Source organism: Homarus americanus, unplaced genomic scaffold, assembly GCF_018991925.1.
Source record: "Homarus americanus isolate GMGI-L3 unplaced genomic scaffold, GMGI_Hamer_2.0 scaffold12996, whole genome shotgun sequence".
In the NCBI taxonomy this organism is placed as follows: Eukaryota; Metazoa; Arthropoda; class Malacostraca; order Decapoda; family Nephropidae; genus Homarus; species Homarus americanus.
Window position 1 is genome coordinate 163,484 of NW_024734732.1, and position 14,442 is coordinate 177,925.

At 50.9% G+C, this 14,442-nt stretch overlaps 1 protein-coding gene across 1 annotated transcript; it reads left to right on the forward strand.

Moving 5' to 3' along the window:
* The first annotated feature begins 2,509 nt into the window (after positions 1 to 2,509).
* On the forward strand, positions 2,510 to 4,229 carry LOC121870479 (GATA zinc finger domain-containing protein 14-like). Its single transcript, XM_042372313.1, has 2 exons — positions 2,510 to 2,839; positions 3,516 to 4,229. Exons 1-2 carry the CDS (start codon positions 2,510 to 2,512, stop codon positions 4,227 to 4,229), a joined length of 1,044 nt encoding a protein of 347 aa, XP_042228247.1.
* The last annotated feature ends 10,213 nt before the right edge of the window (positions 4,230 to 14,442 follow it).

Consider the following 14,442-nt stretch of genomic DNA (forward strand, 5'->3'; position numbering starts at 1 on the left):
GGCGTGTTTTGTGGTGTCTTGGCGTGTTTTGTGGCGTCTTGGCGTGTTTTGGCGTCTTGGCGTGTTTGTGGCGTCTTGGTGGACGTCTTGGCGTGTTTTGTGGCGTCTTGGCGTGTTTGTGGCGTCTTGGCGTGTTTTGGCGTCGTGACGGCGTCTGGCGTGTTTTTGTGGCGTCCTGGCGTGTTTTGTGGCGTCTTGGCGTGTTTGGCGTCTTGGTGACGGCGTCTTGGCGTGTTTTGTGGCGTCTTGGCGTGTTTTGTGGCGTCTTGGTGTGTTTCGTGGCGTCTTGGCGTGTTTTGTGGCGTCTTGGCGTGTTTTGTGGCGACTTGGTGTGTTTCGTGGCGTCTTGGCGTGTTTGTGCGTCTTGTGTCGTGGCGTCTTGGCGTGTTTTGTGGCGTCCTGGTGTGTTTGTGGCGTCTTGGCGTTTTGTGGCGTCTGGCGTTTTGTGGCGTCTTGGCGTGTTTTGTGGCGTCTTGGCGTGTTTGTGGCGTCTTGGCGTGTTTGTGGCGTCTTGTGTTTTGTGGCGTCTTGGCGTGTTTTTGTGGCGTCTTGGCGTGTTTTGTGGCGTCCTGGCGTGTTTTATGGCGTCCTGGCGTGTTTTGTGGCGTCCTGGTGTGTTTTGTGGCGTCCTGGTGTGTTTGTGGCGTCCTGGCGTGTTTGTGGCGTCCTGGCTTGTTTTGTGGCGTCCTGGCGTGTTTTGTGGCGTCTTGGCGTGTTTTGTGGCGTCTTGGCGTGTTTGTGGCGTCTTGGCGTGTTTTGTGGCGTCGCGTGTTTTGTGGCGTCCTGGCGTGTTGGGTGTCCTGGCGTGTTTTGTGGCGTCTTGGCGTGTTTTGTGGCGTCTTGGCGTGTTTTGTGGCGTCTTGGCGTGTTTTGTAGCGTCTTGGCGTGTTTTGTGGCGTCTTGGCGTGTTTTGGCGTCCTGGCGTGTTTTGTGGTGTCATGGCGTGTTTGTAGCGTCTTGGCGTGTTTTGGCGTCTTGGCGTGTTTTGTGGCGTCTTGGCGTGTTTTGTGGCGTCTTGGCGTGTTTTGTGCGTCTTGGTGTGTTTCGTGGCGTCTTGGCGTGTTTTGGCGTCTTGGCGTGTTTTTGTGGCGACTTGGTGTGTTTCGTGGCGTCTTGGCGTGTTTGTGGCGTCTTGGTGTGTTTTGTGGCGTTGGCGTGTTTGTAGCGTCTTGGCGTGTTTCGTGGCGTCTTGGCGTGTTTTGTGGCGTCTTGGCGTGTTTCGTGGCGTCTTGGCGTGTTTTGTGGCGTCTTGGCGTGTTTCGTGGCGTCTTGGCGTGTTTTGTGGCGTCTTGGCGTGTTTCGTGGCGTCTTGGCGTGTTTTGTGGCGTCTTGGTGTGTTTTGTGGCGTCTTGGCGTGTTTTGTGGCGTCTTGGTGTGTTTGTGGCGTCTTGGTGTGTTTTGTGGCGTCTTGGCGTTTTGTAGCGTCTTGGCGTGTTTCGTGGCGTCTTGGCGTGTTTTGTGGCGTCTTGGCGTGTTTCGTGGCGTCTTGGCGTGTTTTGACGTCTTGGCGTGTTTCGTATTGTCTTGGCGTGTTTTGTGGCGTCTTGGCGTGTTTCGTGGCGTCTTGGCGTGTTTTGTGGCGTCTTGGTGTGTTTTGTGGCGTCTGGCGTGTTTTGGCGACTTGGTGTGTTTCGTAGCGTCTTGGCGTGTTTTGTGGCGTCCTGGTGTGTTTTGTGGCGTCTTGGCGTGTTTTGTGGCGTCTTGGCGTGTTTTGTAGCGTCTTGGCGTGTTTTGTGGCGTCTTGGCGTGTTTTGTAGCGTCCTGGTGTGTTTTGTGGCGTTTGGCGTGTTTGTGGCGTCTTGGCGTGTTTTGTGGCGTCCTGGCGTGTTTTGTGGCGTCCTGGCGTGTTTTGTGGCGTCCTGGTGTGTTTTGTGGCGTCCTGGCGTGTTTTGTAGCGTCCTGGCTTGTTTTGTCGTCCTGGCGTGTTTTGTGGCGTCTTGGCGTGTTTTGTGGCGTCGGCGTGTTTTGTGGCGTCTTGGCGTGTTTTGTGGCGTCTTGGCGTGTTTTGTGGCGTCCTGGCGTGTTTTGTGGTGTCATGGCGTGTTTTGTGGCGTCTTGGCGTGTTTTTGGCGTCCTGGCGTGTTTTGTGGTGTCTTGGCGTGTTTTGTGGCGTCCTGGCGTGTTTTGTGGTGTCCTGGCGTGTTTTGTGGCGTCTTGGCGTGTTTTTATCATATTCGCCACTTATCAGCTTACTAGCCGTTTGGTGTGGTGCATTGGCGTGTTCCCTGGTATATTGACGTATTTCTGGCGTATTGACGTATTTCCTGGCGTATTGACGTATTTAATATATATATTTTGCTTCCTCACAGGCGTAGTTTTGGACCCATTACTCTAGCGGGTGTTCATTGCTGGCTGCCATTTAGGGATCCTCCTCCCTTCCTCCCTCCCCTGATATGCCCTGCCCCACCCCATCTCGCCCAGTGACCGCCCCACCCGCCCCCACGTCTAACCCTGCCCCACCCCACCCTGCCCCACACCACCCGTCCAACACCATGTCAGCATCCCACAAATGCCAATAACAGTCAACAACGGTCAAGGCTCACCAGCAACAGTCAACAACGGTCAAGACTCACCAACCATAACAGTCAACAACGGTCAAGACTCACCAACCGTAACAGTCAACAACAGTCAAGACTCACCAACCATAACAGTCAACAACGGTCAAGACTCACCAACCATAATCAACAACGGTCAAGACTCACCAACCATAACAGTCAACAACGGTCAAGACTCACCAACCATAACAGTCAACAACGGTCAAGACTCACCAACCGTAACAGTCAACAACGGTCAAGACTCACCAACCATAACAGTCAACAACGGTCAAGACTCAACAACGGTCAAGACTCACCAACCATAACAGTCAACAACGGTCAAGACTCACCAACCATAACAGTCAACAACGGTCAAGGCTCACCAACCATAACAGTCAACAACGGTCAAGACTCACCAACCATAACAGTCAACAACGGTCAAGACTCACCAACCGTAACAGTCAACAACGGTCAAGACTCACCAACCATAACAGTCAACAACGGTCAGGCTCACCAACCGTAACAGTCAACAACGGTCAAGACTCACCAACCATAACAGTCAACAACGGTCAATACTCACCAGCATAACAGTCAACAACGGTCAAGACTCACCAACCATAACAGTCAACTGCGGTCAAGACTCACCAACCAAACAGTCAACAACGGTCAAGACTCACCAACCGTAACAATCAACAACGGTCAAGACTCACCAACCATAACAGTCAACAACGGTCAAGACTCATCAACCATAACAGTCAACAACGGTCAAGACTCACCAACCATAACAGTCAACAACGGTCAAGACTCACCAACCGTAACAGTCAACAACGGTCAAGACTCATCAACCATAACAGTCAACAACGGTCAGGCTCACCAACCATAACAGTCAACGGTCAAGACTCACCAACCGTAACAGTCAACAACGGTCAAGACTCACCAACCGTAACATCAGCAACGGTCAAGGCTCACCAACCGTAACAGTCCAACAACGGTCAAGACTCACCAACCGTAACAGTCAACAACGGTCAAGACTCACCAACCGTAACAGTCAACAACGGTCAAGGCTCACCAACCGCAGTCAACAACGGTCAAGACTCACCAACCATAACAGTCAACAACGGTCAAGACTCACCAACCAAACAGTCAACAGCGGTCAAGACTCACCAACATAACAGTCAACAACGGTCAAGACTCACCAACCGTACTCAACAACGGTCAAGACTCACCAACCATAACAGTCAACAACGGTCAAGGCTCACCAACCGTAACAGTCAACAACGGTCAAGGCTCACCAACCATAACAGTCAACAACGGTCAAGACTCACCAACCATACAGTACAACAACGGTCAAGACTCACCAACCATAACAGTCAACAGCGGTCAAGACTCACCAACCATAACAGTCAACAACGGTCAAGGCTCACCAACCGTAACAGTCAACAACGGTCAAGACTCATCAACCATAACAGTCACAACGGTCAAGGCTCACCAACCATAACAGTCAACAACGGTCAAGACTCACCAACCGTAACAGTCAACAACGGTCAAGACTCACCAACCGTAACAGTCAACAACGGTCAAGGCTCACCAACCGTAACAGTCAACAACGGTCAAGACTCACCAGCCGTAACAGTCAACAACGGTCAAGACTCACCAACCGTAACAGTCAACAGCGGTCAGACTCACCAACCATAACGAACAACGGTCAAGATCACCAACCGTAACAGTCAACAACGGTCAAGACTCACCAACCATAATCAACAACGGTCAAGGCTCACCAACCGTAACAGTCAACAACGGTCAAGGCTCACCAACCATAACAGTCAACAACGGATATAACACTACGACCACCAGTACAGAGGGGGAGGGAGGGGGTGGGGGAGGGAGGGGGGTGGGGGAGGGAGGGTGGGGAGGGAGGGGTGAAGGGAGGGAGAAGGTGAAGGAGGGTGAAGGGAGGGTGAAGGAGGGGTGAAGGGATGGAAAAGTATGGGGAAAATGGGAGGTTGAAGGGGAATGGAAAGAAAGAGGAGGAAAGGAATGGGAGGGAGGATAGGAAGAGAGATGGGGAGAAACTGCAATGGAAAAGAGAGAGAGAGAGAGAGAGAGTGTGTGTGTGTGTTATGGATACTCTTACTGGTGCGTATATTTATATAAAGCGGAGGTACAAAGAGGAAAGGGAAGAGGGAGGAGGGAGGGAGAGAGGGAGGGAGAGGGAGGGAGGGAGAGGGAGGAGGGAAGGAGGAGGAGGGGAGGGAGGAGGATAGGTAAGGTTGGGTAGGGTGGGGAAGCATGAGGGAGGGGAAGGTGGAGGTATGGGGGGTGGGATGGGAAGGGAGGGGGATGGGAAGGGAGGGGGGGGATGGGAAGGGAGGGGAGGATGGGAAGGGAGGGGTGGGATGGGAAGGGAGGGGGATGGGAAGGGAGGGGTGGGATGGGAAGGGAGGAGGATGGGAAGGGAGGGGTGGGATGGGAAGGGATGCAGTTAAAGGTGGGTGTTGTGTTGTGTTGCCAGGACAGGACAAGGGAAGAGATGAGGGGATGAAGTGGTGAGACTGTTTGAGGAAGAGGGAGGAGGGAGGAGGAGGAGGAGGAGGAGGAGGGAGGGAGGACGAGGAGGAGGAGGAGGGAGGAGGAGGAGGAGGAGGAGGAGGAGGAGGAGGAGGGAGGGAGGAGGGAGGAGGGAGGAGGAGGAGAAGAGGAGGAGGAGGAAGAGGGAGGGAGGAGGAGGAGGAGGGAAATACCACAGGGCAGAGAGAGAGAGGGAGAGGAACAGAGATAATGAGTAAAATGCAATAAATGAGGAGAAAAGAGGAGACAATGGAAGGGGAGGAGAAAGGAAAAGAGGAGGTGAAGGGGAGGAGAGGAGAAAAACAAGAACATATCAGAAGTGGTAAAGGAGGAATGAGAAGGGAAAGTCAAAGAGGAGGAGGAGGAAGACAGGAGGAGGAAGACAGGAGGAAGAAGACAGGAGGGAGGAGAAGACAGGAGGAAGAAGACAGGAGGGAGAAGACGACAGGAGGAGGGAAGAGACAGGAGGAAGAAGACAGGAGGAAGAAGACAGGAGGAAGAAGACAGGAGGAGAGACGACAGGAGGGAAGAAGACAGGAGGAAGAAGACAGGAGGAAGAAGACAGGAGGAAAAGACAGGAGGAAGAAGACAAGGGAGGGAGGAGGAGGAGGAAGAACAAAGACTGAAGACATTAATTTCTGACACAATACTATTTCTCCTCCACTTCTCCCCTCCCTCCCCTCACCTCACCTCCCTCCCCTCACCTCCCTTCCTTCCCCTCACCCTCCTTCCCCACCTCTCCCTCACTCACCTCCCCTCCTCACCTCCCCTTCCCCCCTCACCCCACCCTCCCCCCCACCTCTCTTCCTTCCCTCACCTTCCTTCCCTCACCTCACCTCCCTCCCTCCACCTCCCTTCCTTCCCTTCCTTCCTTCCCTCACCTCCCCCCACCTCCTTCCCCTCACCTCCCTTCCTTCCCTCACCTCCCCTCCTTCCCCTCATCTCCCCTCCCTTCCTTCCCTCCACCTCACCTCCCTTCCCTCCTCTAGGCTCACCCCAGACCACCCAGCCATGCATACCCAACTAGGTTTAATTACTACATGAATACATAATGCACCTGTGTGTGTGTGTGTAAGTGTGTGTGTGTGTAAGTGTGTGTAAGTGTGTGTAAGTGTGTGTAAGTGTGTAATACCGTCACACCCAAAATATACACATATAAAAAAAATAACAATAATAATAAGGTTATTTTATAGGTGGACAAAATCTGTTTATTTACTGATACAATGATAATGATAATGATGATGATAATGATGATGATGATGATGATGATGATGATGATGATGATGATGATAATGATGATGATGATGATGATGATGATAATGATGATGATGATGATGATGATAATGATGATAATGATGATAATAACAACAACAATAGTGTTTTCGTCTCATCTCAGACACACACACACACACTCTCTCTCTCTCTCTCTCTCTCTCTCTCTCTCTCTCTCTCTCTCTCTCTCTCTCTCTCTCCTCCTATCTCCACTCTTCCCTCTCTCTTTCTCCTCCCTCTACTCTTCCCTTCTCCCCACATCATCTCCTTCCCTCCCTCACCCCCTGTGGTTCCGGCTCAGTATCGAGTATCGGTGAATCCGGACAAACGCACAGTAGCCATCACGAGACCCAGCCAACACGAGACCCAGCCATCACGAGACCCCTAACACGAGACCCAGCTAACACGAGACCCAGCCATCACGAGACCCAGCCAACACGAGACCCAGCTAACACGAGACCCAGCCAACACGAGACCCAGCTAACGAGACCCAGCCAACACGAGACCCAGCCAACACGAGACCCAGCTAACACGGGCCAGAACAGAGAGCCAAACAGGGACCACTAACACGGACCCAGCCTGAGACCCAGCCAACGGACAGACAACACAGGACCCAGCCAACACCAGACCCAGCTAACACGAGACCCAGCCAACACGAGACCCAGCTAACACAGAGACCCAGCCAGACCCCAGCCAACACGAGACCAGCTAACACAGGAGCACAGACCCAGCCAACACACACGAGACCCAGCTAACACGGACCCAGCTAACACGAGACCAGACATCAGCCCTGCAACACGAGACCCAGCTAACACGAGACCCAGCCAACACGAGACCAGCTAACACGAGACCCAGCCAACACCAGACCCAGCTAACACGAGACCCAACACGAGACCCAGCCAACACGACACCCAGCCAACACGAGACCCAGCTAACACGAGACCCAGCCAACACGAGACCCAGCTAACACGAGACCCAGCCAACACGAGACCCAGCCAACACGAGACCCAGCTAACACAGAGACCCAGCTAACACGAGACCCAGCCATCACGAGACCAGCCAACACGAGACCCAGCTAACACAGACCCCGAGACCCAGCCATCACGAGACCCAGCTAACCGAGACCCAGCCAACGAGACCCAGCCTAACACGAGACCCAGCCAACACGAGGACCAGCTAACACGAGACCCAGCCAACACGAGACCCAGCAACACAGGCCCAGCTAACACGAGACCCAGCTAACACAACAAAGCCAGACCCAGCTAACACAGAGCCAGCTAACAGCAGCCATCACGAGACCCAGCTAACACGAGACCCAGCTAACACGAGACCCAGCTAACACAGACTAGACCCAGCCATCACGAGACCCAGCCCACGAGACCCAGCTAACACGAGACCCAGCCATCACGAGACCCAGCCAACAGGACCCAGCTATAACGAGACCCAGCCAACACAGACCCAGCTATAACAGGGACCAGCTAACACCACAGTTTACACATAGCGTGAGCAGGGCTCTTAAAGGGTGATAGCCGTGTGTGAACAGTGTGAAAATTGTAATGCGAGCGAGATCTGTATTGAATGTGTGTGTGTGTGTGTGTGTGTGTGTGTGTGTGTGTTTGAATTCCACGGCTACACACACACACACACACAAACCTACTAAACACACACACACACCACTTCGTCACAAGGGAAAATTATCATTGGGTCAGGTAGTCTCCTCTCTCTCTCTCTCTCTCTTTGGTACACTAGTCGGAAACATCTGCCACAGGCTTAATGTTCAAAGGTTTTTAGGGTGAATATTGCTCATTATCATCATTATTATTATTATTATTAATTTATTATTATTATTTTATTATTATTAATTTGTTGTCGTTGTTGTTATTATTATTGATAGTTCTTGGGGCAAAGATATGTGTATAAAAGAACAAGCAAAACAACAACAATAACAAAAAACAACAACAATAACAACAACAACAACAACAACAATAACAAAAAAAACAACAATAACAACAACAACAACAACAATACAAAAACAACAACAATAAACAATAACAACAACAACAACAACAACAATAACAAAAACAACAACAACAACAACAATAACAAAAAACAACAACAGTAATGAAACAACAACAACAACAATATAAGCCAGACAGTTAGGGTACTCTGGTGTTAAGTTAATCTCTCTGGCGAAGTGTTAGAGGATGAGTATTAACCACACACTAACCTACCTAACCCTAACCTAACACAACCTACAACTAGATACGTTCACTATACACCACACTAACCTAACCTGAATACGTTCACTATACACCACACTAACCTAACCTTAACTAGATACGTTCACTATACACCACACTAACCTAACATTAACTAGATACGTTCACTATACACCACACTAACCTAACCTTGACTAGACGTTCACTATACACCACACTAACCTAACCAACTGATACGTTCACTATACACCACACTAACCCTAACCTTAACTAGATACGTTCACTATACACACTAACCTAACCTTAACTAGATACGTTCACTATACACCACACTAACCTAACCTTAACTAGACACGTTCACTATACACACTAACCTAACCTTAACTAGATACGTTCACTTCCACCACACTAACCCTAACCTTAACTAGATACGTTCACTATACACCACACTAACCTCAACCTTAACTAGATACGTTCACTATACACCACACTAAACTAACCTTAACTAGACACGTTCACTATACCACACTAACCTAACCTTAACTAGATACGTTCACTATACACCACACTAACCTAACCTTAACTAGATACGTTCTATACACCACACTAAACTAACCTTAACTAGACGTTCACTATACACCACACTAACCTAACCTTAACTAGACGTTCACTATACACCACTAACCTAACTCAACTAGATACGTTCACTATACACCACACTAACCTAACCTTAACTAGATACGTTCACTATACACCACACTAACCTAACCTTAACTAGATACGTTCACTTTACACCACACTAACCTAACCTTAACTAGATACGTTCACTTTACACCACACTAACCTAACCTTAACTAGATACGTTCACTTTACACTACATTAACCTAACCTAAATTAACTTAGCAGTGACTGTCTACGTTAAACTGTCCACGTTAACTGTTAGTGAGTCAACATATCGAGTGCTTAAACGTCTGGGTGTATTATTTAACTTGCCATTAACCTAACCACAAAAATTGTTAACTCTCACTATAACAATATATTAACACGGTGTATATAACGAGTCGAGTTAATATTATTGTCAGTTAAGAGAGACAGTCAGTTAAGAGAAACAGTCAGTTAAGGAAGACAGTCAGTTAAGAGAGACAGTCAGTTAAGAGAGACAGTCAGTTAAGAGAGACAGTCAGTTAAGAGAGACAGTCAGTTAGAGATAGTCAGTTAAGAGACAGTCAGTTAAGAGGGTGATCAGTTAGAGAGACAGTCAGTTAGAGAGACAGTCAGTTAAGAGAAACAGTCAGTTAAGAGACAGTCAGTTAAGAGAGACAGTCAGTTAAGAGAAGAGACAGTCAGTTAAGAGAGAGACAAGTCAGTTAAGAGAGACAGTCAGTTAAGAGAGACAGTCAGTTAAGAGACAGTCAGTTAAAAGAGAGACAGTCAGTTAAGAGAGAGACAGTCAGTTAGAGAGACAGTCAGTTAAGAAGAGACAGTCAGTTAAGAGAGTCAGTTAGAGACAGTCAGTTAAGAGAGCAGTTAAGAGAGACAGTCAGTTAAGAGACAGTCAGTTAAGAGACAGTCAGTTAAGAGAGACAGTCAGTTAAGAGAGACAGTCAGTTAGAGAGACAGTCAGTTAGAGAGACAGTCAGTTAGAGAACAGTCAGTTAGAGAGAGACAGTCAGTTAAGGGACAGTCAGTTAAGAGAGACAGTCAGTTAAGAGAGACAGTCAGTTAAGAGAGTCAGTTAAAGAGACAGTCAGTTAAGAGAGACAGTCAGTTAAGAGAGTCAGTTAAGAAGTCAGTTAAGAGAACAGTCAGTTAAGAGGACAGTCAGTTAAGAGAGACAGTCAGTTAAGAGAAACAGTCAGTTAAGAGAAACAGTCAGTTAAGAGAGACAGTCAGTTAAGAGAAACAGTCAGTTAAGAGAAACAGTCAGTTAAGAAGACAGTCAGTTAAGAGACAGTCAGTTAAAGAGACAGTCAGTTAAGAGAACAGTCATAGGAACTCCTGTAAATAAAAAAAAAAAGTGACGCCAAACACAAGTCGGTTAAATACATCGGGTTTTGTCGTTTCCGTCCACCGACCTTCCGAGTTCCGTCCGAATATCGATCGATTCCTTCATTAGACGTGATTCCCCCTCCCCCACCCCAGACGCCTATGACTCTGACAGACGCATTCCCCCCTCCCCTACCCCCCCTCCCCCACCTCACGGCGTTCTTATATTGATTTTTTTCCCTCTACTTCCACCAGGATCGATTTATTTCCCCATACACACAGGATACTTTTTTCCCCTGTGTAAGGATCGATATTTTTTCCCCAGCTCACACACACACACACACACACACACACACACACACACACACACACACACACACGGGAAGGGGCAACGAAAGGAAGAGGAAGATGGGTAAGGAGAGGAAGAGAAGGGAGATGGAAGAGCGAGAGACGAAGGGAAAATGAAGGAAGAGGATAACGCTGCCGGATAAGAGGGAGGAATAAAGAGGGATGAGAGGAAGAGGGAGGATGAGGGGAGTGAAGGAGGAAAAGGGAAGAGTGAGGAGGGAGGGGACAAAATGGGGAGGTTCTGAGGTGAGATGGAAAGACGTAATGAGGGAGAGTGAGGAAGGGGGTGAGGGGAGAGTGGGGGGTGAGGGAGGGGTGGGGGAGTGTTTGAGATGAGAGGACCTTGGTGGAGAGGGTGAGAGAGGGGAATAGGGAGGGTGAGAGGGGGGAATGGGGAGGGGTGAGAGGGGAATGGGGAGGGGTGAGGGGGAATAGGGGGAGGGGGTGAGAGGGGAATAGGGAGGGTGGGGGAATAGGGGAGGGTGAGGGGAATGGGGGGGGTGAGAGGGAATAGGGGAGGGGTGAGGGGAATGGGGAGGGGTGAGAGGGGAATGGGGGTGAGAGGGAATAGCAGACGGTAGGGAATGGGAAGGGGTTTAGGGGTAGAGATCATGTGTAGAGGGGAGGGAAGGAAGAGGGGAGATTGAGGGGAGAAGGGGTGAGAGGGGAGATCAATGGCGAACCCAAACACCCGCATCATGACCACTGAAGACTGACACTGAGGCGGTCTGATACGGCGACCCTCCTCCTAGCCTGGCAGAGGGAGGAGGGGAGGAGAGGGAGGGAGGGGGGAGGGAGGAGGAGGGTAGGGAGGAGGAGGAGGTAGGAGGTGGGAGGGGAGGGAGGGAGGAGGAGGGAGGAGGGAGGAGGGAGGGAGGGAGGGAGGGGAGGGAGGGAGGGAGGGAGGGAGGTGGGAGGGAGGGAGGGAGGGAGGGAGGAGGGAGGAGGAGGAGGGAGGGGGAGGGAGGGAGGGGAGGGAGGGAGGGGAGGGAGGAGGAGGAGGGAGGAGGAGGGAGGGAGGGAGGAGAGGAGGAGGGAGGGAGGGAGGGAGGAGGGAGGAGGAGGGTAAAATAAAAAGGAAGACTGGGGAAGAAGCAACAAAGAGAGAGGGAAGGATAAGTCTCTCTCTCTCTCTCTCTCTCTCTCTCTCTCCTCCTCCTCTCCCCTCCACGTCACAGTGTTGTCAGATGTAAGGGGAGAGAAACAAGGGGAAGCCAACTCTCCCCTCCTGAAGCACCCCAACCTAACCTTTCCCCCTCCCTCCCTCCGCACAACCCCTCCCCCGCCCTAACCTTCCCCCTCCCTCCTGAAGCACCCCCTAACCTTCCCCCCTCCTTCTGAAGCACCCAACCCTAACCTTTCCCCTCCCTCCCTCCTGAAGCACCCCAACCTAGCTACCTCTCCCCTACACCCAACCTCCTCCCTCCTGAGCACCCCACCTTCCCCCCCTCCTTCTGAAGCACCCCAACCTAACTTCCCCCTCCCTCCCCTCCTGAAGCACCCAACCCTAACCTTTCCCCCTCCCTCCCTCCTGAGCCCCCCAACCTAACCTTCCCCCTCCTCCCCCTGAAGCACCCCAACCCTAACCTTCCCCCCCTCCTCCTGAAGCACACCCTAACCTTCCCCCCCCTGAAGCCCCCAGCTAACCTTCCCCCCCCTCCTGAAGCACCCCAACATAACCTCCCCCTCCTCTGGCACCCCCCCCCCTCCTCCTTCTAAAGCACCCCAACTAACCTTCCCCCCTCCTGAGCACCCCAACCTAACCTTCCCCTCCCTCCTGGAAGCACCCCCAACCTAACCTTCCCCCCTCCCTCCTGGAAGCACCCAACCCTAACCTTCCCCTCCCTCCCTCCTGAAGCACCCCAACCTAACCTCCCCCTCCTCCTGAAGCACCCCACCAAACCTCCCCCCTCCCTCCTGAAGCACTCAACCTAACCTTCCCCCTCCCTCCTGAAGCACCCCAACCTCCCCCCCCCCTCACACCCCACAACTCCCCCTCCTCCTGGCACCCCAACCTACCTCCCCTCCCTCAACACCCCACCTCCTCCCCTCCCTCCTGAAGCAACCCCTAACCTTCCCCTCCCTCCTGAAGCACCCCAACCTAACCTTCCCTCCTCCTCCTGAGCCTCCCAACCTTCCCCTCCCTCCTGAGCACCCTCTTCCCCTCCCTCCTGGCACCCCCTACCTTCCCCTCCTGGCCCAGCCTAACCTCTCCCCTTCCCTCCTGAAGCGCCCCCTCCTGAGAGTGTTACCAGCAGAAGGCGCGGTGCTTCACCTAAAGACCACAATAATTACTGGAGGGATCCGGCGGCTGTGATGCCTGAAGGGGAAGATAGTGTCACTCACACACACACACAGCCTCACACACACACACACAGCCTCACACACACACACACACACACACACACACACACACACACACACACACACACACACACACACACACACACACACACACAGCCTCAGGGGATAATATCAACACAATCACATTTTTTCTTCAACTTTACAATCCAATATTTCCCAAAAACATCAAATAAAGTCTGAAAAACTAACCTTTATTTCCCGTTCATTTAATCATTGATAAAATTACTTATTCCCAAACTATTTCCTTCATACTTCTACGTATTTATACAAGTATGTGTTATATGTGTCTCTCTATATACTGTATTATTAACCTGTGGCATATACCAGATGAGAACCACAGGTGAGTTAACCCCGAGACGTTAATTAGTTCATTACCTTTACCTGGTTGGTCGGTAATAGTTAACTTAAACCAAACAAATTAACACCCCAACTGAGACCTCCTCCTCTTCTTCCTCCCCCTCTCCTCCCCTCCTCCCTCCTTCTCCCCCCCTCTTCCCCTCCTTCCCTTACTTCTCCCCACACATCCGCTAAACAAAATATTAGTAAAATAAATATTCCCTCAGTTATCTATTTCCCTCTACCTCCTCCCCTCTCCCTCTCTCTCTCCTCCTCCCTCTCTCTCCCTCCTTCTCCCTCTCTCTCTCTCCCTCCTCCCTCTCTCTCTCTTCCTTCCCTCAGAACCGTCAAACTTTCACTAAATAAGTAACACAAGAACACAACTTTCTTATTCCATTTCCTCTCTTCTTCCTCCCTCTCTCTTCTCTTCTCTCTCTCCCCTACGTCTTCTTCTCTCCTACCTCTCTCTCTCTCTCTCTCCTTCTCACCCCCCTTTCCCTCACTTGCCTCCGGAACAGTCAAACTTTCTCCCAACAAGATATGACTGATATAACTCTCTCTCTCTCTCTCTCTCTCTCTCTCTCTCTCTCTCTCTCCCTCCTCTCTCTCCTCCACCAAGATTAAAACTTTCTCTTAACAATGTAATAATAGTTAAAGGAACACTCCCTCCCTCCCTCCTCTCCTCCTTCCCTCCCCCCGTTACTTCACCCCCTCCCCTAGCAACCTGCTGCTCCGTGACAATTATATAAAATTCCCCAAGTTTATCCCCTATTTTATGGCTTTGATCTACTCCTGTCCTTACTCCCTATGGTGCG